Raw genomic sequence first — 26,387 nt, 5'->3', positions numbered from 1 at the left:
TTTTTACAGTGGAGGGCTTCTGTGCGGTCACAATCTGACACGGAGCAGATAGGTTTTGAAAAGCCAACACCGAACCGAAATAATCTAATCAAAATATTTACGCGACCCGCTACACCGGGGAAGCACCGACTAATATTTTCCATGTCTATTTGTCTATTATAGTCTGTATAATCTGCGTATGTCGAAACAGCGCGGAAAACAAGTTAGATAGTAAACCCCTTGATCATTTTAAAAATGAAAAAAATCAGGCTCTCATGCTCAATGGACTCTACAGTCATTATTTTCATAGATCGTTGTAAAGTATGCGAACAATTGATCATGATCTTAGATTATCGAGCATAACCAACGACGTACAAGTATTAACTGCTATAGTCAACAAATCTTTTAGCCACAGAGATAGTGATATGGATAGTAGAGTAGCTTTTGAAGATCGTTTACTTACCTCGACGATGGGCACGCTCCACTTGACGTTGTTCTTTCCGTCGCCTGAGGCGCACACCAGCGTATCGCTTAACATCAGTAGGCGTCTCGCCTTCGTCTTCACGACCAACCCTGTCGAGTCCATTTCCAATTGACTCGCGTCGTCCTGTCGTACCAGCAGCTGTTCCACTCCCTTTGATCCAATCTGGGTAAAAACAAATTTGTTGAATTTATAGAGCCATTTTCGCTCTCTGCGTATACAAAGAGACCGACAAAGGTCAAAGCAACCAGTAACACACATGATAGCAGGAAACTCAATATAGTCCCTTAAGGATTATCGAATAAAGGACAGCGAGTTTAGTTTTTCCTCATATACAATATCAACTTCAGATCAATAGGGTGTTAAGACAAACTTTAGTCGCTCCATCTGTTGTTTGTTTGATGATACACTTAGTTGGTTTACCTCAGCAGGCTCTATTTTGAAATTGAGTTTCGCTTTGAACCAACGTGACAAGCCTCTATACGAACCTTTGCACTACCAAGCGATTTTGCTAGTTCGCGAGCGGCTTGATTCTGCTCGCAGATCCGTTTCCGCTCATTGAGTGCCTCAGCCAGACACTCAAGCTGTGTGAGCGCGAGCTCCAGACTAAGCCGATCCTGATGCTCGCTTGGGGTGTTTGCTAGTAGATCTTGTAGAAGCAAGATAAATTGCGGAAACCGCTGAACCGGTTTCACCATCAATCCGTAAAAGCCCAATCGGTCACTACTGTATACCTGTCGCATCTGACGAAGCGGAGCAGGGCAGAAGACGCGGTGACGAGCGCAACGTCAACGACAAGATAAATTAACGTGTTAGATATTGTACGTACAGTCTGATACATTGATATAACGGAAAAAGCACACGTCATTAACAGAAAGTATTCATGCTATCTACCTAGATTATTAAGCGCGTTAATTGGAAACTGACATGCTGCAGAACTCGAGAAAAGGGCTTATTATCTAAAGAAACATCTTTATGCAGTGGCATTCTAGAACAGAATAAAATTTATCGTAACTAATTATTAGTACTAACTAACGAAGTATTAATCATTTCGCCATTAGATTTATATCCGGTAAAGGCAAATAACAGTAAGCCGAATAAACTGAACGTTTTTGTATCAGAATTTTCGCATTGTGCTACACGGAAAATCACTAGAAGGCTGCTAGTACATTTTCACCCTTAAGTCGTATTATAGCTACTTATCCGAGGCTCATGCAAAAAGCTGCCAGTACTCTGCTATCGGCATGCGGCTATTAAAGCACATTATGAAGGAACTATCGACTGTTGGAACTCCGTAAGCCGGATGTTATTACGAATCTAGCTACATCAAAAAAAAAATGAAGTGTCTATATATGGAGCATGCATATATTCATATGTAACCCATACAACATGCACAATACAGCGAGGGATAGTGGAATGGAAGCGTGCGCTATCAAGCGAAACCAGCAACTGCCCTAGGGCAATTAAAGTAATCAACAAATACTTTTCTACTCAACATACTATTTGAATACCTATTCGTAAACAAGAACGCTGAATTAAAACGCTCCCTTGTCGAGAAGGAGCAACACATCAGTATACCTAATTTCTACTGCGTTGTTTATTGCTACTAAACTACCGAAGTCGACAAACATCAATGAACACTTTATTTGAAAACGCAGACAACCAAACATTAATTTCCAATAGGGCTCATTCCAGGAAATCAATTTATCTTCACTAGGGTTATACTGAAGTCAAGCCATATTGCGCGATCCTCGATGAGCAGACCAGGCGAAAAAGTAATGACCACGTGCCACCGAGTGGTCCTAAGCTTACGTCTTGTTATTTATACACATATATAGACCACACGCCGGGCACGCATCCACACAGACACAAAAAACATTTTCACACCCATACTCAAAAACAAATAACGATCACTACTCAAAAGTATTCTAAGTCTTTCTTCTGTTTGGGGGAAATGAGCAACTTCGGATTTGCTTCGGTTACCTTCCGATACTGGTGAGGAATACCCGCGTGCACGGCGAGGCTGGCATCATGAAGAAGCCCCGACGTTGGCGCCTACAACGACAGAGAAATAAACAACAACGGAAAAAGGTGCACCACGGCTATTGCGCCATTTAGCGGGCGCAGACGTGTTGATCACAAGGTCGCCTGACAGGCGCTCACAAAGAACGATGCTACAACGCTCTTTCAATTATACGTCGTAGTTCTAGTAACACCAGATGACTGAGTCTATAACATCGGCGTACCTAGCTTTTAGTCTAGAAACCCGTAGAGCTGCGCGAAGGGAAATGAACGGCACTCCCAGCGTCGGGGATTCTCCAAGGTTTTCTGATCCATGAAGTTATGCTATGATTTGGAATTATGCTATATTTACCTATGATTAGGCTCTATCTACGACTAAAACAAATCAGTTGTGTTTGAGCAATTTAATTACGTGTATTTTCTCTTAGCTACCTAAAAATGTCCAGTCGTATTTACCAAAAACATGGCGGTCTATACCCAATCAACACATAAGTGTTTTTCTATGACAGCATAGTATTCGTTACTTATCCGTTTACCATAATAATGAAGCGCATAAAAAGAGCATATTACACTCAAGAATAAGGACATTTCCTAGACGTAAAAGGAAGTTGTGTCAATTCCAAGGAGAGAAAAGCGATAGACATACCGAAAGCGTTAGTGGAAGGAGAGCCCAGATAGGTCAGAAAGATAGTTGGCTTGAAGGCCTATGAAGTGGTCAGACCCGACAGATTGTTCAATAGTGCCTCTCTGTCTCTGTGGATCTTTAGTTAAATATTCTTTCAGTGACTAAACCTTGTACATGTTTGGTTCGATTCTTAGAGCTGTCCACATCGATTACGAGTACGAAAAAATAACAAATAACCAAGATACTTTAAACTAATCAACAGATACGAGTCGGGAACCGGCGATCTCACGATTGGAAATCGTGCACATTGGCATAATTATGTACATCGCACATGAGTTTAGTCCGTCATTAGAGACATCAGCGGAGTGTAGACATACCGAATTGCACGCATAGTCAGCTATACGAGTTGGAACCAATGCCTCACGAGTAATATTAAAAATAAAAATGTGCCAAACACTAAATCACGCATCATATAGTTTAGCACGGTAACGTGACTTTACGTTTAAGATACTAAGTACGTTGTTCAAAGCTTCGATGTTTTAACGAATGCGAACGATACCAGTGAATGTTCGCTTCATCTCAATGTTATACGAAAAACGCCAACCAGTGAATTCTGCATAAACTTATTTAATCGCTCGTCAAAGCATCGAAATTGGTACTGACATAGAGAATTGTTGTCATTGATTTGTGCGTTTGTTTGTGAGGTCACCTTCTTCGGTCAGCTTACCTTAAGGAAGTGCGCCAACTGGGGCTTTGAAGCAGAGGCTTGACGTGCTGTGTCCATAGCTGTCGTAAAATTGTTCACAAAGTCCGAGTAAATTTCGAGGACGTGGTTCTTTGAAAAGGCCGCAAGAAAAACGTCTCCTAACATTTCCTAGTTGACACAAATGTAAGGATGTCGATAAAAGAATTGTATGAAAACGACAAAAATGAGTATTTAGATAAAAGGACAAGTGTATTGAAGGCCTTTTATGAATGCTTAGTTAAAACAAACTATTTCGCCTTACATAATATCATATTGGTCATGTAATGGCCTATTTTATTTATAAAGAGCTATTTTACACATTTCGTGTGGCAACGTAGTCTTAGATCTTTTTAATTATGGCTGTAAATAAGTTGGTTGGGGTGGTTTTGATGCGCCATCGACTTACTTTCTGGTCCCACTCCCAAACGCACTGCGTAAGAGCAATTCCGAAAATTGTGTGACATTGAAGGATCTGCTCTACCCGATGGAACATAATATCCACCTAGAACAATATAGTTAACCATAAATGTCGATGTTTGTTCTAGTATCCATGACTACCATAGAAGGAAGACGGTGGGAAAGATCTAATCAAACTAAAATTATTATGGATTATAACACGCTCTAACTTGATAGTTTTGTAAAATTTTAAGCTTCTTAAAGACGAAGACATTCATACGGATCAATATTTAATAATGACGAATTGCGATTCTGTTAGCGGATTAGATGCAGAACAATTGAACCCCGATGTATAATCTTCTACCATTTAGTCTGTAAGAAATATTGTTGAGTGTGGCAGAAATAGGCCTAAGGGGAAGAATAACGTACGTCCAAAGGTAAAAAAAATTATCTTCCAAAGGAGAAAAAGCTTCCAGTTGATACCTACTTCTGTTCTAACTGTAAGTCGATGCTCTTCGAGACTCGAAGCTAAAATTTTCCATAGTTGTACATTCAAGTCTTTTTGCCCTGTAACCCTATTTTTACTCCGCTCTATATATGCATGTATAACAGTCATTCTCATACCTTATGAGCAGATAGCAATGGTGGCGAACATCGCTGCAGTGGCTGCTTGAAATCGACAATTAACCTAAAAAAAGAATCTTTCCATTTATTAGGGTATAAGATTAACTGTATTTATAGAGAATAAGTTACGTTTAGATATTACACTCGAAGTCCACATCAGACGACTGTGTCCCATATTGACGAAACACTTGCAAAACACCTCGGCGAAGACCAACCTTCGAAATACTCAAGGTAAATTGCGCGGATTTCGCTATTTCAATATAGCATCTCCCAGGTAGCAGGCATCTTTTACGTTTTTAGAGTGTTTATCGCACTTCATGATTACCTATGAAGCGCCGAAACATAGCAGTTCTCGGACTCGACAATCGTGTTCACAATGAGACGTCGTTTGACCTGTTCCGGACTTAAACCTTGCGGCATAGGCGGAAGACTGAGAGGTGGCCGGCGTTGCTTCCTTCCGCGGGGTCCTGAACCCGTCCACAGAGGGTCACATTCATATTCACCACCCCCTTCGCCAGCTACGCCTCCGCCTGCGCCACCGTTGCAGCCGCTTTCTGCAGAATTGCCAGAAAATATTCACGTGGACAAAAAAACGAACGCGTTATATGATGTTGATGACACAAACGGCGTGTTATCATGTATCAGATAATATCAACTAGCGCTCAAGCTAATCTGCGGTAGTACGTAATTTTTATTAGGGTGCGCTTAAGCCACTCTACAGGAAAATATCGATGCTAGGCTTTATAAAAACTTCACAACGCTTTGCACTTAAAAATGCGCTTCTTTCTGCTAAATAAGATAGCGATATGTCAAAATGCGAAGTATGAAACGGTGAAAGAGTAATAGAGGTAACGATACGCTCACAAAACACCGTTAAGTTCAAAGCTGGCGCAATAATCACAGTATAACTTATCCGAACACGTCTCTAATAAGCTTACGTAACACTGTCTAGTCCATTGTTGTCGACTTACCTTGGCCGGGTGGCTGCTGAAGGTTATTGAGGTTCTGCTGAGAAGCCAGCCTTCTGGAGTCCTTTCGCGCTCTCGTCGAGAACCATCTAGTGAGGCTGTGTTCTGGAACCCCCTGTCCGAGTCCTGCAAGACCGGCCAAACCTAGTCCACCGAGACCTCCTGCCATACCCAGGCCTAACTGCCTTTGGTAAATGTCTACCTCCTCGTAGATGTTGTCGTTATCCTTATGTCCGTCATCATATAATTGGTACACATGGTCTGCTCCTGACGAGGAGCTGTTTGACAACGCGTTTTGCTTCGTCAACAACTTTCCTATATGTACCGGTAATAACAAGCAATACTATGTAAGACTACTTCTTAAGCAAAGTCTGTTCAGACTTCAAAAGCACATTCTGGTTTTTTAGCCGCAGCGGTTCTTCCTTCTAAGTTGCTGTTAAAGTTAGAATATAGGTAGGATAACTAAATAAACAATGTTTCGCTCGACAATAAAGATATTTTTAACTAGGACCAATCTACTACATTTGATTTGTATACTTGTGTGTCTTCGTGATGATGTACAGATCAGTCTTCGATAAACTTTACGGCACGTAGCAATCTAATTTCCGACATATTTATGCTGGATCGTCTAAAGCAATGCTTAAAGCTAGTAATGGACCTAAAATATTTATTATACATATTGGTACGTTTGCATAGAGTCTTTTCATCAATTTGCACATTTTAATGAGGCAACCTTTATGGCAATGCTGCCGACTACCGTCATTATATTGTTGAGCAGGTTGCTCTGAATTAGTGGCATGAGCGAAGGCTCCTACGTGGAGTTCAATGTAAAAAAACAGAATACCGTCAGGAGAACAAATTATGCGAAACAATTCCCACAAAAAGCTAGCTTATCTGCAGCTTGGAGCTTCTCAACAGCATCTAGGATAGTGAATCATTCGTCCTACAGTCACAGTAACTGTAATGAAGAACGCTACAGCCGAGCAGACAGGCATTAAATAGTTTAAATCATGTGTGTTAGCTAGGGTACCGTTTAATTGTTGCTACAACAATAGTTACTTGTACACTGTTTAAGCGAAGGAAATTGTACCACTAAACTACAGAATGCACTGAGACGTGTACGACATTGCCCGTCGCTGTGATCATAATATTGCTTAACAACGGCGAGGTGGCACTGGCTTTGCGTGTCTACGCCGTCGACTTTGTCTCGCTTTTAGGTGCGAAAACGTAGAGATATGTATAGGAAAATAAAGATAAGTATCTGGACTCGTCTCATCGCAAGTCCTCAGTTGGCACCGAAACCCTTCAGTATATAACTTTTCTTGTGAAAAAAGGATACTATTCGGTCAAGAAAACAACCCTTAAACCAAAATTTTTACAAAGAGAAAATCCACTTCTCCAGCTATAACATTCTCAGGTATACACCTAATAAATATCGAACAAAACTTTTACTAAAAAAAGGACCTAATATTAAGCAGACAGCACCAAGATTAATAAATACAGTAGGTATACGTAGATTTCGACGATGACCGTACCTGTTACTGGCATACTATGCTGCTTGACCACCTCATCCCTATTGTTTTCACGTTGTTCTTTGGGTGTCGTTGCCTGCGAGCCGTTAACAAGACCTGCGCTACCGTTACTCGCCGGTGCGGCCTTTAGATGGGCAGCTTGTTCAGCCGGAGGCATAAGCATCGACTCCACTTCAAGATTGAGATTCTCCAAAATGTGCGCATGGCTTTCTTCAACGCGGCTGACCTCAGCGCAAACACCTAGTGAGAAAATCGCCAGTGTTGTTTGTCAGTCCCTTCAAAATACGTGCAATCTTATTTTATGCGTCTACAATAGGCGATGCGACATCTTCAAACAAATATTATTGCACAGAGCCAATCCTACCTGCTTATATATAATTAAATAAATATTTGCTAGTTCTTATCATTTTTGGCTTCAGCTTTCCCCTGCCCTAATGTCTCGTCAATCGTCTCGGCAGTTGACGAATGCAAATCAAACCTCCAGACGAACCAACATTTCCACATGGGCCACATCTAGATATATCCCGCGCGTTGTGCTTTCTCTTGCAAGTAGATTCGATATATACCTTCTTTCTGAACGCTTGTTCCACAAAGTACGACAGAGGTTCTGAACTAAACTTACCAAGTCATTCGAGATAACGTAACCTTCACGCACTTGTTCTTGTAATATGAATGAATATTATCAATTGGAGCGGATCAGTATAACGGTTAGATAATACTAAACAGTTATAACGAGAACCCGATTGATAGAATTCTATGAAAAACATGATTGATGTCTTACCTTGCTGCGGTCCCGCATTGGCTTGCGGTTGTTGCTGTTGTTGCTGTTGAAGCATCTGCGGCAGGCCGTATTCCGAATAACAGCTGGAGCCAATCTCCTCATAAATATTCGGCTCCGAGCTGTTCCGTCGTGATGTGTAGCTCTCAGCGTGCCGCATGCCACCAACTCCTCCGCCTGCAGGTCATCGTACGTAAAGAAACACCGATTAACACCCCTCATCAAACGAATGCGGTACTCCATGACCTCGCAGTTTCCAGAGGTACCTGAAGAACGGTCGCTTACTGGAAAGGCCTTACACCAGCTAAGCCTAACCTTGTTACTATAGGTTTTTTGTGAAAATGGCCTATATGCCTTTGCATCTCACATGAAATGTTAAGAGTTTTATGCCCAGTACTTAAGCCTAGTCACGGCTTCAAACGGCAAATTCCCACCACGAAAAAAAGATTTCTTTACGCCCATATTCGAACCTAGACCACCACGAGTCCCAAGGTTTAGTGGGCAAATACATTATCATTATACTATCACGCGGATATCTTTGCATCCTGCCTTGGCGCAATCAATGTGATTTCTAACTTAAACAACTAGTTCGACTATGCATTATGCTGTTGCAGCAACAGTCATGGCATGAAAATTAGAAAATAGTCTCAGTGGAAAAATCTCAACGATTGTGTAGCCCTTATCGAACCGCACTGTAAGCTATCAACGCATCAGATAAATGTAAAAGCAAATATCTGAATGCGATGTTACTTACAGATTTGCAATTTGGCTTTACACCGCCATACCCTAGACGCAACGTAATACTATTATTTAACAATCGACTAAGATATGGACAAATGTTCAAAAAAAAACTTCAAAACGACCGATATTTTAGCCGCCATTTTATCGGTTTTCAATCCTTATGTTGATCGCAATGTATTAACCAAACGACACTACCATAATAACAACAACAGTAGTGCTATCAACACACATCCTATTTGTATACTGTGCGCTGTGTGTATTTTTCATAAACTGAAAACCTTGCTAATTCATGCCATAGTCATTATTTTCTAATCACTGTCAAACTTTTTTCCCATCGTACCTCGTATTTATATTGACAGATGTTCGCCTATCCGATAAAAACGTTATTTACCCTTTACCAAAGCTAAAAGAAACGCAATTCTTTTCCTTTGCCTGCCCTCGGCCCATAGTGCCCGACAACTTCCGCTTTTAGCGTCTCGTTAGACAGCACAATAAAGACTGTGAGGTATGCACCTTGGCCTCTTAACCGCGTAGTCTCCAAATGTGTGTCGAAACCATATCCGATCCGCTGAGAAACAAACCCAACTGAACTTTACTCAGAACAGGCCATTGATTACGTGGCTATAAGGGCAAAGGAAACAAACCTACCTCCGCCTGTACCAGATGGTGGCGCCGCCGCCGCCGCCGTTGAACCGTTCTTATTCGCCTTGCTCCCAAAGATAAGCTGCTTCGCATAAGCAGCCGTCGTACCTATAATCGTTGGCAGCGTTTAGATGAAGCGGGTTTATCAATTGGTGCTTCGAAAATGTTGACTCTCGAGACTAGGCAGACATACTTTTTTTTAAATCAACTATAACCGCACATCTGAATTTCTGTAGCTTAAATACGCTAGTACACTAAATGGGCTAAGAATTTTTGGACATTTCAACAAGAATGCTTTTATTACAAGTACGGCGTTGAATCGGCTCTTTATTGCAATAAGTTGCACAACTTATTATCTTTTTCTACTCTGATAGATGCGAAACGATCCTGCAACAATTTGATGAAAGACTTTTTTAAACTGGCCGGAAATTTGTGGTATATCCTGTATTTTTTAATCTAGTATGCCTGTTTTTATATAATCGATCATTCGCTTGTTGGATTAGTTGTGTTATTTGTACAAGGTAAATTGAGAATATATCACATTAGATCCATATATTTATTGCGTTACAATATATAAGAATTCTACGAGATAGACTTATACATGGCTGTCTCAAAATTGCTGAAAGTAAACAAAAATTCTAAGGGATATTATACAACATAATGATCCTTACATAACAATACCAATAAACACGCGGCCGAGATGATTTTAGGAATGAATACTGTTTGTAGTCGTCAACTACCAAGCTTTATGACGAAATTTATGCAGGCCAGCTATCTGTTTCTAAGAGCAAAGAATCTGTTTCATTTCAACAATAGGTTTGATTCGGTTAGTAAATCATGAGTTTTTTTTAAAAAACTAATTTTCTCTAAGGTTTTTATCAGCTCTCTTGTAATATAGTTCCTTCTACTGCGCGTAAGCATAATATCGAATTATCGAAATCAACAAAGTAGCTTTTGACACGAGTCACCGATCTATACACAGCGCGTCTGCCCGGACATTTTGTTATTATTATTATTAGTAAATGCTCCACACGTTTACCACGGCCACCGCTACCACGGACGTTCAGCTCGAATGTTGTGTTAATAACTCGAAAAGTCCTCCTAATGTGAGTTATTTCCGTGATTGGCTGTATTAAATGGCAAACTTCCGCATATTGTACAGTAACAGTAGTTAAACATAATAATATAGATTGACAAACAGCTCTATCTGTAAGTTACAGCAAATACTATACTTAATCTACTTAGCATTAAGTATTCATACAAAAAAAAACTTTCCACAAACAAATATTCTGTGTCCGAAACCCAAGCAAAACCCAACGTTGCTTAAAATTTTACACAGCACACAATTATTACTATTGTCGTTAGGAAAAAATGCGATATTGTCGGGGTAACCAATGTATATCTCTGAGTCCTTTTTTAAGGTCCTTTTAAGAGTCCTTTTTCTTTGTATTGTGCATTGAATAGATCTATCTGTATTGTGTAGTGAAGTGAGTAGGCTGTGGAAGGCAACTACCTCACCAGCCAGCCAGCTAATTTCAGCTGAATTGCTTCGTTTCGTACCGTAGATATTCTTGGTTGGACTATTTACGGACGATACAGGCTGCGTGTTGGCAGTGTTTGGCTGATTTTGGCTGCCCGGCCCCACCGGAGATTTTTTCTTTCGAGTCTTGGAAGTCGTCAGCGAACTCGGTGCCCCCGAAGTGTCGGGCTCTGTAAACGGCATTCATAATATATACACACACATGTATATGTATCATCATGCTCTGTTTGTTCATCGGCTAGCAACGGCCAGTCCAGAGCGAATATATCAAACATGTGAGATGCGCGAGCTTGCAGCTCTAGAAAGGTGTCGTCACTTCGCCCTAGTGCTTATTGTTATATTTTGCAATATTATTTTGGTAGTACGCTTATGACAAACAGATGGATAGCAGATCGGTGGCTGAGCAACTGAAGGGTGCCTTGAAGTGCGATGCACTCAAAAATGCTGCATGCAAAGTTCGCAACATCTCCAAGAAACCTATAGATGACTTGTAACTAGCGCAAAAAATATACCTTAATGACATTATAGGAAATTGCAGCACATTCCGCATCACATGGAAAACGAATTCGTTCAGATAGAGCGAAGAAGGAAAAAGAAAAGTTGTCTCTGTTGTCGAATGCCAGGCTGCCACTTGTTTAGATTCGTAGTGATTGGAACAGAATCATCATTTTAAAACAGTGTAAAAATTTCTCCGCACCTTCCAGTATTGTGACTATATTACAAAAACTAAAAAAATTTTGATTAAATAATAAAGATGTCTTGTATGGCTTAAGGAATACATGCTTCCGAAGAAAATATATCGTTATAATAAAAAGGATACAATTCGTAGCTACCGACTCACTCTGTTGCTTATTTAGAGCAAGGAAAAAATGCATGTATCGTACAATTATGCTTAATGGATCGTAATTCAATGGTAGCAGGGTCATGCTGGAAATGAAAGCAATAGGAATGTCTAATATCGTTGATCGTATCCGTATAGTGCACGTGGCGCTATGCATGTACGTGTGTTCTGCAGACTACTCATGCATGTTTTTTAAAAACGGAGAAAAAAATAAGTTATGCACACAGAGCTTCACGGTTAGAGTGTTCGTCGAGATAACAAAAAACTTCCACCGACTAAAACTTGGTGCCGGTGATCTAGCACCTTATATTTGGCCCGCCCGGTGTTTTCAAATTATTTCGGTAAAACTAATCATGCATATCCTTTGTGCCTTTATGTTAAGTTAAGCAAAAGGAACGTTTGCGCGCCAAAAATACGAATCCTGCAAAATCGTGGAAGTTTCGTATAATCTGAATCATTTATTTTTTCTTTAGCTGCAGCAAAATCTTAGGGTCTAAAGAGGGCTTAAACCTATAATATATTTTATTAGTTTAAGATTTTTACCAGAAACGAAATCTTACAAAGAGTATACTATTCTGACAAGTTTTATTCTGTCTGTTAAAAGGCAACCATGCATCTCTTATCTTTATTTATACATTCATAAAGGTCTAAGAGCAATGACAGCTTTACTATCAGCTCCTGGGTAACACAGGAGGATTAGTCTAACAAGTAACTAACTAAAGCGATATTTTTGGGTATGCATTTTTGATCGCTGGCATTTAGCACTTGGAACCTAAGCATTAAAAATGATTGAATAAGAATGAATAAAAAATTAGAAGTATTAATACAAACAATTACTCAACGAAATTCGACTAACTCTGTGAAAAACTCGGATACCGTTGCTGTCGCATGGCTAGCAATTGCTTATGTGCAGCCACCCCATCTGCATGGGTTGTCTGATTTCGAATTTGGTGCCCTTATGTTTCCGGTCTGGCACGTGGCCATTTAGCACGTGTGTCGATCCTGAATAGTCTTGTTTGCATTATTTAGAATCTCAGCGTGTTTTGCAAAGCGAAGCAGGAAGAGAATAAGGTCAACTGCGTTAGCAATAAAACCACAATTAAGTCTGGCAATAACCATGGCAAGCGCGTGCAAATAAATTCTAGCCACAAACGCGGTCGAACGAAAATTCAAAAACAAATTCTATGACCGCCTAAATTGAACAACTATTAAGCATTAAAAGCAGGAAGGTAAACGGCAGTTGTCGCTATGCCGGAATATGGGAGCATCGGCGCAAACAAATACACTCAACATCAAAATAAGGTAATAAAGGTACAGGCGCAAACAGCAAATCAGCTATTACAAAACATCTCTCAGTCAACATGGTCTCTTATTTAGCAGTGTCTTTTTTGGAATAAATGCATTAGACGCAATAAAGGCAAAGCCTCAGGACAGTTATTGAAACCGTCTGGTCTCAGTATATTGACGTCAACTTGATCCTGCCATATTTCCCGTATTAACATTACTAGTGGTTTGTGCAGCTGCGATGGACATTAGCATATTAGAGTGTGACGGTACATGCACTATGCATATTTTATTTGCAATATGTAATACTTCCGATATTAGACGACAGTTGTTACTGATGCGTATTTAAAAGGATGCCAGGCCAGATCATTGGACCTTTTAAGATTATGTTATTGGAGCCGTCACCTTGAATCGTCTGCCGCGTGCGTTTCTTCCTATTGTCATTTTTTAGCACCGTCTACAGGCCCTCCCCGTTCACCGTTCAATTCATGACACTCCTTGCGTCTGAATTCTGCTATTAAAGACTGATACATTGGTTGTCCTCGTTGCCCATATTGGAGATAACAGAAAGATTTACGTACAATATGTACACGTACGCAGACTCAATGGGCGAATATTTGCGCCTTCAACCGCAATTTTCAAAGGGATCAAACGTTGCTCAGTTACATATGCTGGCTACTGTTGCACCGCAATTGAAGTGCCTGACCAACCAAAGACAACAATTGTCATCTATATGAACTAAAAGCTGCGAATACCCTATAGCCATTCGCTATCGTTTCCTCACGAAATCAGGTGGAATTAAGTGGAACATTTTAGACGATATCTCCAGTGTTTCGCCTTGAATCTACTACCGGGCTGTCTGGAGACAACAGTGATATCAACGTAATTTTGTAACGTAACCGGAGTCTCTCTGTGGTATAGGAAGGTTTTTTTTTACAAATTGTAATGCAAATTGAAGGGTGGTAACGAAGTTTGTAATCTTCTGAATTTTGGCCATTATACACGTAAATTTTAGAGAGTTCTACCTACCAAATAGGCTATGTATTCAGGTGTAATATGCACACTGAATATGGAAACGGAAACGATAAATATACTAATTTCACTTCACATTGGTTGTGAATGATAGGTCTCAGTCTACCTGCAACCCTCTCAGTCGCATGCACTAACGCACCGTTGTTATCGAGTGGAGTAACACTTGCTCAATACTCTATAAAAATACATCATAGCTACTGTTTATCTGAAAAGATAGCTTGGTCTCTAAATAATTAAAAGTGCTAATAATAAAAAAGTGCTAATTAGATAAAATTTTTTATTGTCAGCATGTGCTGTATAGTGAAGTTCCGATCACACAAGGGGATGTCAGCGGCGACTTACAGGTAGTCGTCGAACTGAAAATAAGGTATGCAATGTACGTGCTTCAGTTAGCGTTAAATTTAGTTTGTGATAGGAAAAATAATAGTAATTACAGTAATTGATCGTATTGCTTTATTTTTCGGATGTAAAACCAAATTAATTAAAGTAATAGTTAATTAAAGCAATTAACTATGCTCTTCGAGTCTTGATTGACCTTTTTAGAAAGTACTTGCTTCAGTGCGAAGTGCCAAATGCCAATGCATAATGAACACGTGTAGGAGTAGCCAAACACTTCAGCATGGTCTATTATAAGCCTGGCAATAAAGATCCTATCGATGAAAACACTTGCACATAAATCAGTTACATGGAATCGGAGCATGGAACAAAGGTTGTCAAGGACTACTAGAAAAATTCGATTAAAAAAACATCACGAACTCAACGTTTTCGATACTCGCAAGTCGCTTTTCAAAGATTCAACTAAATAATAGCAATTGATCAAATAGACACACAGTCAATACATTATGTTTTTGTGCTCATAACATCGTTCTGTGTACGTTGTTTTTATCTTCTCTTATTCACTTGTGGCAAAACAGAATAAGAAGAATCGCGGCAGTCGCGACGGCGAGAAGAATGAAGAACTTCAGAAAAATCCACGCGTATGTTCATTCTGCGTGCATGAAATCATCATTCTCGTAGACATTCCATAATATTCCAGCGATTTGAAATGTTGCTAGCAAGCCCCGTCGGAAACGCACTAAGTTTCCGTTAACAGGGTGAAAGGGAAAAAGCAACAACTACAACTTCCAGAACTCAGGTCGATGAGGAGTAGTCATCGCTGGCGTTATTATCCATTCACTGAAGTGCAAAGCAATAATGTTGGATGCCAAAACTGCGGTGGCTAAAAAGAGTTCAGCTGCTGCGTCTGCTGGGCTCGTATCGCACACATCATTGGCTCCAAGACCCTTACATTAGTGGTATTCTTTGTGGCATAGGGTCAATTTCAATGAAAGGTCAAGTGTTTCGTAAGATAAATTTGGACGATGATGAGAGAACGTATTGGATTTGTACCGTGAGAAGATTACGGCTTCGTTTTAGTTATGGTGACGACATAGAAAAGAAACATGTGTGGATGTCAATAGTGTATTATACAAGCATGTCTCGAGATGTATATCGTTAGTAGTTTAGGTTTATTGGAACTGAAGAACAGAAACAACGTAAAGAAAAGTTTAAATAGCTGGCAGTGAAAATGACTAAATGAGATTTCGTCGAGGTAAATATTAGAGGTGGCTTAAATTCGAGTTTTGTTTTTGTGTTCGTCTTATCTTAAATCGAATCGATGTCTCTAAAATTTCGACTCAATATATGCAATGGCGGGATAAGTAGTTAAAAGTTCAATGAATACCTATTATGGCACCTTTGAATGATGTGGAATAGGCGTCTTCGAGAAGGAAGAACGACTAGCTCTGCTAAAGTCAGTCAAAGGCCTTAGAGCTATAGAAAAGCCATTTTGGCGACCGGAATTAGATTTTAAGGAGGTCAACTAAGAAAAACCCAGCAGTGCGTAATTTTCGAAGCTGCTTCAGTTCTTTTCAGAGAGCACAGCACATGAAAAAAATACCAGCAAAAACATCTTCCCTAGCTAACAAAAAAAAGGTTGTTCTAAATAAGCAAACCCAAAACACTGAACCAAAGAAGTGATCCACCTATCGGATTGAGGTAGATCTGCTGTAGCTCCATCAAAATCTGTGACACGTATAGTAGTGATGCTCTGATTTGATCAAACCATCAAAATAGGTGTTATCACTGTACACACAACCTCTCAAATTACTCCGTCCAAAGACTTTCCTACAAGTTACTGCTAGACATAGTCGACGAAACGCGTATACACACGGCAAATGGGATGCTTGCTTTGACTTTATTCGTTTTGCATATTCAGATTTACGGGAGAGCGACTTCTCTGTAGAATACTTCAACTCTATGATTCTGCTAGATGTGTTATCGTTTGTTCTATAGTTGCGAAGTGGTCATTTCTTCGTTCATTACTTAAGAAAATCCAGTCAATGAGCGCGAATTCTTACGCCTCTGTTTACTTAGTCACACATTTTGTGTACCATATGTCGATGGCGGGAATCAATGCGAATTTTCGACGTTTACAACTTTCCGAAACAAGTACGGGCCAGGGAAGCAGTAGGACAAACGGTTCCCATCGCCAAGTATCTTTAGATTTTCAAAAACTACACAAGAAAGACAGGATTGCATGGATTCACGATTGAGTGAGTTAAGAAACAGAACAACAGCTGACAAAATATGCTATTATTCCTAACGCAATCCGTTAACTAAACCAGTGCAACCTATGTGAATGATCCATTGCATACTGGGCGCATCCAATAATGTGCAGGTACGGTCTCTTTTTCGAGAAAAGTAGTGCGGTCTGATGACACCACGCTCAGCCATGCTGTGGCTTATACACCGCAGGCGATTCAAGGAACGCTAACAACAATAACAAAAATAGCACAAAACCAGCAACGAATCAAAAATAAAAGCTATGAGCAGCGCTCAGATAGAAGTGTGGGTGTGTGTGAATCGAAATGGATTACGGGGTGAGATTTGCTGGGTTGGGTGCTAGTTGATTGCAGACAGCTGCACAGGGAAGTAATGCGGTTAATTTAGTGCATGAGAGGGCTAAAAATAAAAGGAGAACAAAGTAAGCCTGCAACGATCCTCAACAATTATGACAATCTTCTGCGACTATTGTTATCGGTATTATTATTATTATCATTATTATGACTTTTGCTAAGATTATCTGCAAAACACCATAGACGACTAACCTATGTTTAGCAGTGGATTGAAAAATCCCGTCTCCGTTCCATTGCCGCCATTCTGGTTAGCGTTTGAGTCCGCTGATTGGATATTGCTGACATCCCCGTTATGTTGTTGTTGAGCTGCTCGTTCGGCACGTTCGGCCCGCTCCTGCGGTGTCAGCTCCGAATAATAATATGGAACCTTGGAGTTCATCGCAGCTATCAATTAGACGTGGCAGCGGGACGTTCGCCCACCACCAGCGCGATTGCCGGCCTACAGTTGATGTATGTCGCCGACGAAACGGCGACCCCTTTCGTACACCACTGCCTTCGATCGACGATAATATCAGACACAGAAACAGGCAGGAGTACCACCTGCGACCAGCACTCACAGAGGAGTCCCAGCCTTCTGGCCGCTGGCTGGCACCCCCCTGTGCAGGATCGGCGGTCTCAGGACGACGAAAACATTGAGAATGGCCGCAGCGGATCCCAGCTTTGACGAAACCGCATCACAGTCAGAGCGAAATCACAATCTAGCGAGGTGGGACCGATTCCACGAGAAAACAAAAACAATAATAAAAATAGTAATAACAATGAAACGATCGCACTACTCCTCACGGTTCACACTCTTTGATCTCTGAGCGCCACCATCACTTCACGACAAATACACAATCCGGATACGAAAACTCGTGTGTCTGCAACGTCGACACGAGTGTACAGGCCGTTTGTCGTTTTCCTTTGTTGCTAAACGACTTCGTACAATCGAAACGAATGCGTATTTTTTTTACCGTCAAAGACATATAATGTGCGCAGATCCATACACAATAATAACACCACGAGAAATCGAGAAATAATATAAAACACAGTGGCTCGTTTATACGATCTTCCAGCAGCAAATTTCTATATTTCGTTGTCTGCTGCCATACACCGTCTATCTGACCGTCTGTCGAGGACACTGCGAAGCGTACGACTATTATAGCTGATAGCCACGGATAGCAACGACTGAAGCTGATGACTACTACTTTCTTATACAGCAAAGTTCTCAATTTAAGGGCACCTCATTTAGGGGAAACCAATAAATAAAACGAAGAAGTAAATATTGCAAAAGCAGTTGCGACCACTTGCTGGTTTGCTCGACTCACGCATACATTGAAAAATGAGAGGAAAAGAGAGAGAGAGAACTGACAGCAGCTGGCTCTCGCTGTTTTTCTGCGAGCGTTATTTACTGTCAAACTCGTTATTTATTTGCTCCGAGATTCGACGGGACTCTAAAAGATTCGCCGTCCATAGGAGCAATGAAACGGATGCAGATCATAGAGTGGCGATAGCAGCCAACAGTAGCAAGAAGCTCGAACAAACTCGTCACTCAAGCTCCCTGCCAGACGCTGCTTGTTCTATTCTTCGTGGGCTGAATGGTGATGGCGGCAGTGGTGATACTCCGCCTTCCGTAGCCCGTACGCCCTGTTTCGATCTCAACACTCCGTACGGCTAATAGAGTTAGTCAGTTGACGTTGCACATCTCACAGCACGCACGAAGCAGACACGCAAAAAATATTCACTCATATAAAGCGTAAAAGAAACAACCTGTGTCCATTCGGGTGTCTGTTATCGATATACTATAGCCTTCTCCACAGATTCATCGACTTCATTTTCTGCACAAACACAGACACCCTCCACCTTTTTTCCTACAGTCAGCAACTTAGCAAAGAGATCTACGCACAGCTAAAGCTCAACGAGACCAACAGACTTAATGGTTGCTGCTTGCTGACGGCCAGTCAAGCACAACAATCGTCGGACCAGACTATCAACTGTCTGCGGACATCAGACCGGGGCAACACTGATTGTAGGGCGATGGTGCCGCTGTTGTTCGTAGTTCGTTGTTGTTGTTATTGCTGCTGCTGCTAGCGACGACGGTACTAATGGATTTTCGTCTTCCTCTTCCTTCACAATTCCACCACTCTGTTGCCGTTCAAATGCCCTGCGTGTCGCGGGCAGCAGTACTGATCACCGTGTCCCGTAGGGACTTCTACTGCTAAAGAGGGTTTCTTTGGCAGAACTCACAGACGCAAAGAGCGACACCAGTAACAGCCAGCCCAGCACCCGATTCAACACTCTCGTAGATGCACATACACACACACGCACGTACACGCAAGACGATACACCAAACAGAACAGAACTACTACAAAGAGAGAAACAAGTCAGCGGGCAGACAACTCAGCCTTACCACCCACCGGGTTTCACCTTCACTGTACGCGCTGCTTAGGTGAGCGACGACGGCGGCAGCAGCAGCAGCAGCAGCACATCATCGCAGTCGAAGACTTGCGAGACTGATGGCTGGCTCTTTAGCCGACACGCCTGCGACGGCGGTAGCCTCTGTTATTACTACGGCTACTAGCTCTCCTGCATCCACAGCCACTTCTGTAGTATGGCTGCTGCTGGTGCCTATTGAGAGTTCACAGCAAAACTCGCAGCGGCTACGGCAGCAGCACGGTCGCCACTCCACCACTACTACTCCGGTAGAGATCAGCAGCAGCAACAACAGCAGCAGCAACAGCAGTAGCACTCACAGCTACAGCATAAACACGTCACAGCGAAACCGTCCCTATGGAACGATGCCACTGTGCGCCCAACCAGCAGCGAAGACAACAGGCAGCGGGTGACCGGCGCAAGCCACAGCAGACCGCCACACGTACGGAATCCGGCAGCGGAGAGAAGAGAAGGGGAAAGTTCAGCTCAGCCCTAAAGCTGCTGCTGCTGCTGCTGCTGCTGCATACACAACCAGTAAATCGTTGTAAGAGTTACAAGAAGGACTGTTTGGCGGCGGTGATAATGGCTGCTGATGCTGTTGGTTCTAGAGCTGCTGCTGATGCGGCTGCTACCGCTAGCAGCACGCCACAGGAGCAGCAGACTTCATCGACTCAGTCTCACAGATGTAGGTAGGCTAAGAGATGCATGAACACATATAGACCCGAAGAGGCGTCGCTATCATCATAGCATATCTAAAGGCAGCAGGCAATAGGGAGGCAAAGCTCACTATAGGTGCGCAGAAATGTGTACGTAAGTAGCAGCAGCAGTGATAGGAAGGCGGAGTTCTCTCTCTTACTCGCCCTGTTCGCCGCCGTCCGCTAAACAGGGCGGCCCTGTTGTCATTTCATTCCCAAAAAAGTATCATCAGCGTTATAAGCACAACAGCACGCAGAAGGCAACAGCTGCACTGCCCACCCACCACTTCATCTACGCTTGCCTAACCAACAGATACTCACTCGCCAGTTCGTGTGCTACGCCTTCCGCCTCCTTTCAATGCGACACTCCATAACATGGTAGTGGGACCGATGTTTGTGTATCTGTCTGCCTGTTTGTCTGGCGGGTTGCCTGGCGTCTTGGCGGTGCCAAGTCCTTGCCACTCTCCCTTTCGCCTTTAGCTTCGGCTTCGCCGCCGTCGTCCTCCTCTTCAAACCTACTGCCATAACAGCCTTCGTGCCACACAGCAAAGCACAGCGCGCACCACGTCACGGAATGCGCCATCAGCCGGTCACCGCTGTTTCTTCGACTCTGTGCGCAGAGCTGAAGCAAGTGGCGCATAGAGAGAACATAAATGATGTGGCTCGTCAGCACGCGCTTGCTGCGTAGACCAAAAGTGGAAGAAAAAGAGAGCGCTGATGGACGACGAAAACGATTCGCACGAACGAAGCAATGCATCCATTCAGGACCGGGCGAAGGACGCAGAACGGTAAGCCTCATGTAAAGCTTCCTGGTAAAAAGAGCGACACGAAGAGTTCCGTCGCCGCTACCGACTCAAAAAGAGGTCGGCCGCCAGACTCTCGGTGCTAATGAGGACGCTGCTATTGAACTGTGGGCCTAAAACGTGACCAGTCAAAGGCGCACACTGGAGAAATATAGGACAGATAATACCCAAACAATTGTTTCCAGAAGAATAAAAAATAAAAACCCTATTCGCATTTAGCGAAGCAATAAAGTGCGTATGATTTGTTTTAAAACTCGAGAATATCAGTTAACTTATTTTATGAGAAATCTGTCTGGAAAAAGATTAGCAAAGCCGACAGTGGCAATTTTTTGCTAATAAAACATTCAAATAGTGTTGTAAACTGTGAAATCGATTATCGTGACGTGCGCTGCACCTAACTAATTGATCTAACATCTAAACGTTGAGAGGCTACTGTTCCACAATTTATAGATGAACCGACATACAATAAGATGTAGAAAACTATTTGGATGCATAACTCTTGAAGCACTTGGCAAGGGTAAGGTTTTGGTACTTTTGGAATTTAATAGTATCAGGTTTATTTTTTTTTAGCTTTCTGTAGTATCTTATTTGATATGATCAGTGTTAGCGATTCACTTAATCTTGTCCTTCGCTTGATTAGTGAACGATGATAGTCCAAGTTAGTGCGTAGCCATGTTCAAACAGGGCTTGATCTTAAATTGATAGATTTGAATATTGCCTGCTAGATGCGAACATGCCTCTCCCAAGATCCTAGTCAACTCCGAATATGTTAAAAAATATTTGCTCTCTTTTATTAAACCTCTTTTCTCAGAACCTCAAGGTATTCATCTGTCATATCTAGTTTCGAAATACCGCCACCTTCAAACTTCTCAGGACAGTAAACTTTACTTTTCAAAACTGGATACGACTGTAATAAACCCTTTAATAATTTTAATAAACATTAGCCTAACAACAACCTAAGTAGACCAAAACAGGTTTTTCCGAAGAGTTCTTGGAAGTTCAATAGATAACTTTTGCTCTTGGTCTACGAGTTAAACATATGGTATTGCAAAGACGCGCAAATATTATTTGAGAAACATCATAACCGAGAAGTTTAACTCGCAATCCTTGCTAGATTCCCTAAAATTTCTGGAACAAGTATTATAAATTCACAGACAGCTTACAAGAAAACAATGTGTTGGATGACTTTTCGCGCCAAATATTCAAACATTCACTCTGCTCACAAGTACAGCGTCTGCTGGCCTCGTGTACACAAGTACACGGACCCATCTGTTGCCCGTTGCACGTCAAACGAGCAATATATGGGTGGCAGTCAGTGAGACAGATAGGTAAATAGAAGCTTGCAGTTAATGTTATCGCTTCTGGCAGTTTGTAAATGCGGGTAAATTTGTCCATGGTTTTTAATGTCGTGCACCTAACAGCGAACAAAAACGTTTTCTCTCGGAACTTTGTCTGGCATCCATGTAAGTGCACGAAAAAGGATTAAAAATTTTCAAGAAGAAGAGGGCTAAGCAACTCGAAATTAGTCATTTTCCGGTTTCTATGTGTTTAGGCAGAAAACGTTCGATTGATCTGTTTAGTTTTTCTAAGCCAGTCAATTGTCAATCGACTGCCAACACTTCGTGGGAAACAGATGCAAGCCGATATTTTTCCTTTAGTTCACTTAAATCTCAAGTAAATAAATATAAAAAAAAGTTAATTCCTAATTCAGCAGATCTTTGCCGGAGATGTAATAGACATGTTCTTATTAATAATGTAAGAAGAATTACTAAGCACTGTACTTATTAAATGTAAAAAAAGTACGACTGAGTGGTACAGGCTATTCGTTGTGAACGCATAAACATTCGTATGATATCAATATTCCATAATTATTAAGATATATTCTAACGTTTTGCCAAACAGTATAACAGCCAACTAAGGAAAGGAAGCGTGTTAAAACGAGTCGCTGTGAGAGTGATGTATAGCAGAAGCGATTGGGGACATAAATGAAGCGTGTTATTAATAACTTGATTTGTTTTGAAGGCTTCCGCCCTTAATTGATTAGACTAATAAATTTAGTTTGTCTTGACATTTTCCGCCTTCTCAGATTGCTTGTAGTATAAGCTCACTGAGCTTTCAGTAAGACACACTTGTCCCTCTCAAACTTATTATAGTCTGTATATTTGCTAACACGACTACAAAAATACGATCCTATTTTATCTTATTTCAAATGATTATTTCGAAAATGTATATAGCTAAGATACCACTCATAATCAAGGTTTACGAAAATGAATTTTTTGTAGAAAGTGATAGGTTAAGCTTCGATGATTTTGGAAAATTAAAGAATCTATTTTTAGTCGACATTTTAGTAATATTATTTGCTGTTAGTTCGGCAGGATACCATGCAAGTGAAACAAGCAGAAGTTTTTTTAGTGAGCTTATATGCGATACCTTTGTTTTTTTCCTTTAGTCTGTGAAAAAGCAATAGATCGGGCATTTATCATGGAATATGATCCCAGTTGTGTAGCGAAAACAGCGATGCCCCTGGCTACAATTTCAGTGACCTCTGCTATAAGCATTATTTTTGTGCAATTATAGTTTCGCATATTGAACCGAACGGTTAAATCTACGCGAAGTTCCTATGCTATTACTAGTCGGCTCAGATAATGCCTATCACATTTACTTATTTGCGTTGATATTTTTAAAAAATTCCAGTGAACACAAATTTATCCTCAAAATGGAAAGCGGCAATCAGCAATCGCTCTACTACGATCCGTGGTCACAACAGCAACAGCAACCTTTCATGAATATGCCTATGAACAATCTAACCACGGATAGTGTAAGCTAAGCCACTCATGGACTTTGGAATTTTCAACACTTTCTAAAATATTTGTCAATAATAATCAAAAATACTAATTATTATTTTTATTATTCAAAATCTGGAAGTATGGGTATCTATTGTGTATTTACACCATTGTCATGCTGCCATTATTTTTCATTATTTTCCCTTGCAGAAACAAGGTGAATTTGATAACGAACCGCCTCTCTTGGAAGAACTTGGTATAAATGTTAATCATATTTGGGATAAGACTCTGGCGGTGCTTAATCCTTTGCGGAAGAGTGAAGCTACTATTCTTAATGAATGTGACCTTGCCGGACCGCTCGTTTTTTGTCTCGCCTTCGGCTGTTTCCTCATGCTTGCAGGAAAAATTCATTTTGGGTAAGCAATCTTCAAGCGTCGGTTACTTAATTTAGCATATAGTTTATATGGCAAAATTACGATGACAATTTTTTTTCGTTTCTTTTCTCTTTTTTGATATAAATAGCTTATCAAATTTTCTAAATGTTTGCCCTTAACTGTGAGTTCTTAACTAAGTATTCTAAATTGATCAAACGATGAATCTTTTCAGTACATGCAATTGTCAAACGCACGCAGTATGTATCGTGTGAGCCGGTAGAAAGTCGTTCATAATGTGCTTACACCGTGATTGATATACTGAGGATGTATTTGGCTATTGTAACGCTCTAAGATCTTTCGTCAATGCAAACTATTTGTCGATTATTCCATCGAGTTCACCCAAATAAATCAGACCTGTTAAATATTATTTTTTCAGACTGATACAATCGTTTTTTGTTAGAAGGTGGCTAATATGATAGAAATGGGGTGGCTCCATTTGTGAACACGGCTACTGGTGCAACGAATGAAACAGTGATTTACAGTATTGCTGATTGCCATCATGGATGTGTAAATTAATAAGACACTTCTTAGATTATGTTGTCATTTCTTTGATCGTTGTGTGTCATTAAACAATAAAAAAACAGGTACATCTATGGCCTGGGCCTTGTCGGGACACTATCACTATACGCCCTACTTAACCTGATGTCGCATGAGGGCATCTCAATCGGTACGACTGTCTCAGTGCTTGGTTACTGTCTTTTACCCATTGTGCTGCTCTCAGGATTCTCAATTGTCATTTCACTCAAGGGAGCTGCAGGTTAGTTGGTACTTCTATTAGTGTATCTATATAAATATCAGCTTAGGTTATCTGTAGCCGGTTCTAGACAGTATCACCCGCCAGCAATTACAGTCATTTAGCATATGGCCAGATGATAAGGTAATACAAGCCTACAGTACGTGCGAATAAGAGTTCTTCAAGTATTTCAATCGAGAACTGTGTTAAGTATAATCTACTATCTGCAGCAGAATTTAAATTAAGTCCTAGTTGTGTAACGCTCAGTTGTATCCTGTGTATATGTGAAATATTTTTGCTTTCCATACTTTCTTGCAGGCACTTTTTCAGCACTTCTATCTATATCGTGGTGTGCTTATTCGGCTTCCAAGCTTTTCGTCACAGCTCTTAGCATGGACCATCAGCAAATGTTAGTTCTATATCCTTGTGCTCTTGTCTACGGCGTTTTTGCCCTACTAACGATCTTCTAGGCTTTGTTAAAATGCATCACCGCCCTCTGACAGAATAAGAGGCGTAACAGCATTTTAAATGCTGTCGAGGCAATACAGAGATCAATTGATTCTGACAGTGTTGGGTACAAGAGCCGGTTTTTGATTCTGCGGTATTAAATGGCCTACAATGTGTTAAGTATTATGTTGGACACTATACCGTGCTAATTACGGTAGGTCTGCGTTTGAAATACATTTCGAAGGTACAAGCTCTCACGAGCCATTATAAAGGTGCTGGCGAACTCTAATCTAAAACTCAATGTTGCGGTTATGCGTGACTTGTAAATATATGATTAATTGATTACTGCTTTTGATGTTAGTGAAAATGTGACCTAAGTATATGTTTAGGCTTAAAAATTTTACGTAATGGAGTGACCTAGTGGAGAGTGTGTAAATGATGGACAGGTCTAATCAGTTATATAAGTTAGAATATATAGTGTAGGAGGGATATAATAGTTAAAGAGTGACTACTAAATGGCTGAATATTTTCATATACAAAATAAAGTCTTGTAAAAGTAATAAAAAATGCAAATTAACGCATGCAGTTTTCATTTGTATAACAGCCGACATCAGTAGTTATAGCGGGTGGAGTCCTGTTTGTTGTTCGATATATCTAGATCACTTCTGTACCACTGAAAAATTGTTGTTCATTAAAATGGCATAGTTAACTTTGGACAACGACTCGTACTATATGCCGATTGAACCTTCTGAAGGTAGACGATGAAAACTAATTTCTTTGAACCTACTAATACATACGCAAAGTTTTACGTTTAGTCTGCTGTGTCGCCTTTGTGGAATCGCTGTGATCCTAACCGAAACGTAGCCTGTTTTTGATTAAGTTTCGTGGATAGC

The 26,387-nt window shown here is 40.9% G+C and overlaps 2 protein-coding genes across 5 annotated transcripts in view; one reads left to right on the top strand and one right to left on the bottom strand.

The window, feature by feature from the left end:
* Positions 1–19,850, bottom strand: part of LOC111273618 (rho guanine nucleotide exchange factor 10-like protein) — a 56,488-nt gene extending 36,638 nt beyond the window's left edge. Inside the window, exons 1-13 of one of the 2 annotated variants that reach the window (XM_022855373.2) lie at positions 17,380–19,850; positions 11,094–11,243; positions 9,540–9,641; positions 8,154–8,327; positions 7,376–7,612; positions 5,844–6,155; positions 5,198–5,426; positions 4,873–4,936; positions 4,259–4,354; positions 3,835–3,981; positions 2,444–2,515; positions 949–1,203; positions 443–625 (exon numbers count right to left, since the gene is read on the bottom strand). In XM_022855373.2, the coding sequence (XP_022711108.1) occupies positions 443–625; positions 949–1,203; positions 2,444–2,515; positions 3,835–3,981; positions 4,259–4,354; positions 4,873–4,936; positions 5,198–5,426; positions 5,844–6,155; positions 7,376–7,612; positions 8,154–8,327; positions 9,540–9,641; positions 11,094–11,243; positions 17,380–17,566 (2,208 nt within the window). In that variant the 5' untranslated portion in view covers positions 17,567–19,850. The remainder of the gene's footprint in view (positions 1–442; positions 626–948; positions 1,204–2,443; positions 2,516–3,834; positions 3,982–4,258; positions 4,355–4,872; positions 4,937–5,197; positions 5,427–5,843; positions 6,156–7,375; positions 7,613–8,153; positions 8,328–9,539; positions 9,642–11,093; positions 11,244–17,379) is intronic. The other variant, XM_022855379.2, reaches the window with a different exon arrangement.
* A 722-nt stretch (positions 19,851–20,572) lies between these two features.
* On the top strand, positions 20,573–26,071 carry Yip1d1 (Yip1 domain-containing 1). 3 transcript variants are annotated; one of them, XM_022855650.2, is made up of 5 exons: positions 20,573–21,082; positions 23,792–23,915; positions 24,091–24,296; positions 24,899–25,071; positions 25,366–26,071. In XM_022855650.2, exons 1-5 carry the CDS (start codon positions 21,012–21,014, stop codon positions 25,515–25,517), a joined length of 726 nt encoding a protein of 241 aa, XP_022711385.1. In that variant the 5' UTR covers positions 20,573–21,011; the 3' UTR covers positions 25,518–26,071. The 3 variants fall into 3 exon arrangements, with proteins under 3 accessions (XP_022711385.1, XP_022711391.1, XP_022711398.1); XM_022855656.2 differs by lacking the exon at positions 20,573–21,082 and adding an exon at positions 21,395–21,614; XM_022855663.2 differs by lacking the exon at positions 20,573–21,082 and adding an exon at positions 22,424–22,560.
* Positions 26,072–26,387: the final 316 nt, after the last annotated feature.

The sequence above is a fragment of the Varroa jacobsoni genome, unplaced genomic scaffold (genome assembly GCF_002532875.2).
Source record: "Varroa jacobsoni isolate VJ856 unplaced genomic scaffold, vjacob_1.0 scaffold_18, whole genome shotgun sequence".
Lineage (NCBI taxonomy): Eukaryota > Metazoa > Arthropoda > Arachnida > Mesostigmata > Varroidae > Varroa > Varroa jacobsoni.
Note: the sequence above shows the minus strand (reverse complement) of the source record. Positions and strands in the feature narration are given on the sequence as shown.